The sequence below is a fragment of the Echinops telfairi genome, unplaced genomic scaffold (assembly GCF_000313985.2).
Source record: "Echinops telfairi isolate 266 unplaced genomic scaffold, ASM31398v2 ScPeMD7_3533;HRSCAF=4204_0, whole genome shotgun sequence".
In the NCBI taxonomy this organism is placed as follows: Eukaryota; Metazoa; Chordata; class Mammalia; order Afrosoricida; family Tenrecidae; genus Echinops; species Echinops telfairi.
Window position 1 is genome coordinate 86532782 of NW_022107431.1, and position 2302 is coordinate 86535083.

Genomic DNA, 2302 nt, shown 5'->3' on the forward strand with positions numbered 1-2302 from the left:
TTGAACGACCTTTGGGGGTCGAACGACCCTTTCCCAGGGGTCACCCAATTCATAACAGTAGCAAAATGAGAGTTATGAAGTAGCAATGAAAATAATTTTATGGTTGGAGGGATCACCAACACACGAGGGACTGGATCGCGGCACTAGGAAGGTTGGGAACCACTGCGTCTAAGTCATCTCTGGAGAGCCTTCTGGTCCTGTCATTCTGTGGTTCTGAGAGCAACAGGGTTTGGCTCTCCGACTAGACCACCTCCTTTTCCCGTGCCCGTGCCTGACGCCTCTCCTTGTGTTTGCTGCTGCAGTGCCCATGCACGTGTGGGATGCTTCCCTCGAGAACCATGATGCTGGACGGGAGCTACAGCGAGTCTGAGGTCAACAGCCTGGCTGGATACACCAGAAGCCACATAGTGACAGAAGAAAGGCACGACAGGACAGTGGTCCACCTGGCCCTGGGCAATGACTCCACCTCCCCCAGGAAGAGGGGGCTGCTGAAGGGCCAGCTGGGTCTTCGCATCTTCCAGAACACTCACGCCATCGACAAATACTCTCGGTTGATCTTCCCTGCTGCCTACATACTTTTCAATCTGATTTATTGGTCAGTGTTTTCCTAGGGACTCCAAGGCTCTGCTTGGGAGTGGGTGTGGAAAACTGGGAGGTATGGCCGGCCATGGACCTTCGGAACGTGCTCCCCTCACTAGACAGCATGGCAGCTCCCAGACCACCCTGTGCAGGGGTTTGCTTTTTGTGCGTGCTGTGTCCTGTGCTGCACCCCATGCCTCTCTGAGCCCGTCTTCTTCGGTTCTTATGTGTGAACTGACTTATGAGAGATCCCTTCCCATTCAAACCGACCCCGCTCACAAGCTTCCCCAGTTACCAGCACCTTTACAGACCGAGGATTCAGCTGTGGAGAGAAAGGGGAAATGAAGGGTAAACTCAGGCATTCTGAGTAGGAGACCAGAAATGAGATCCAAAGGAGGAATTTTTTAAAAATTGTGATCCAACACAGCTGGACTAAGTACCTACCTAGAAAGGGCAAAAGCACAGAAATTAGATAGAGATAATTAGATAATTAGAAATTAGATAATTATCTGACCTGTTTGATTTTGCATGATCAGACACCATTCATTCACCTACTCCATCACTGAGTGAATATTGAGCACCCATGCTGCGCCAGGTCCTGTCTCTCTTCTGAGAGAACCTCTGTAAGCTGGTGTTCAGTCCACATGTGGGACGCAGTCCAGTGCTTCTGCCTGTCCCCCTCGCTCAGCACCCATTGGCCCCTCCGAGGTCTGTTCTGTTTGCTGGTGCTTTCACTGCCTAGACAAGCACTGGCCCCATAAAAGCCCTGTAAGGTCTGGGGTTCAAAAACCACCCGCTCTTGAGTGGAAGAAGTTGAGGCTGTCTGCTTCCACAAATATTTACAGCCTGGGAAACCCCATATACGGTCACTATGAGTTGAAATCAACTAAATGTCAGTGAGGTTTTTTTTGGTTTTGAATAAGGGTCTTAAAACTCCCTTATGGCATAATGTTATATGTTAGACTGCTACATGCACTCTAAACCCACCAGCCAGCTATCACCTCCTGTAAAGATTTACTGCTTCGGGGACCCCAGGGAGCAGTTCTACTCTGTCCCACAGGGTTGCTATGAGGCAGAATTGATTTGTTAGCAATAGGTTTACAAGGCCCTTGTATAAGCACTGGACTGCTGACCACAAGGTCAGCCCTTCAAACCCACTAGGGAGTGCTCAGAGGGAGAAACACATCGATTCACAGCCCCAGAGACACTAGGTAGGGCAGCTAGGACTTGGGAGCCCTGGTGGTGCGGTGGTTACATGTTGGGCGGTTACCTGCAAGGTCAACAGTTTGAAACCAGCAGTGGCTCTGCTGGAGAAGGTTGAGGCTGTCTACTCCTGCAAAGAGTCCCAGTCTCAGAAACCCACAGAGACGGTTCTACTCTGTGCTATAGGGTCGCTATGGTTGGCAGCGACGTGGGGAGTTGGAATCACCTTGATGGCAGTGAACTTTGGCTATGAGGCCGTTGTGGAGCAAACTCAGTGTTCCTCGCTGGATTCTCCACGTAGGATGAGTCCAGGGCTGGGCAGAAGCTTGGAGACTTGAGAATTGACCACAGCAACCCATGGCCATGAGGATGCAGGGCGCATTGGCCTGCTGTGGCAATGCGTTTCCAGTGCCACCCTAGACTCTTCTCCTTCCCCAGTGACCAGGGTACCTCCCCACACCCAGACACCCAATCCACTCTACCCATCATGCCCACGCTGTAGAATGATCTCTGCCTTGTT

The 2302-nt window shown here is 51.3% G+C and overlaps 1 protein-coding gene across 1 annotated transcript in view; it reads left to right on the forward strand.

The window, feature by feature from the left end:
* Positions 1 to 1857, forward strand: part of GABRR2 (gamma-aminobutyric acid type A receptor subunit rho2) — a 46018-nt gene extending 44161 nt beyond the window's left edge. The window contains exon 9 of the mRNA XM_030886757.2: positions 303 to 1857. Within this exon, the coding sequence (XP_030742617.2) occupies positions 303 to 611 (309 nt within the window). The 3' untranslated portion in view covers positions 612 to 1857. The remainder of the gene's footprint in view (positions 1 to 302) is intronic.
* The last annotated feature ends 445 nt before the right edge of the window (positions 1858 to 2302 follow it).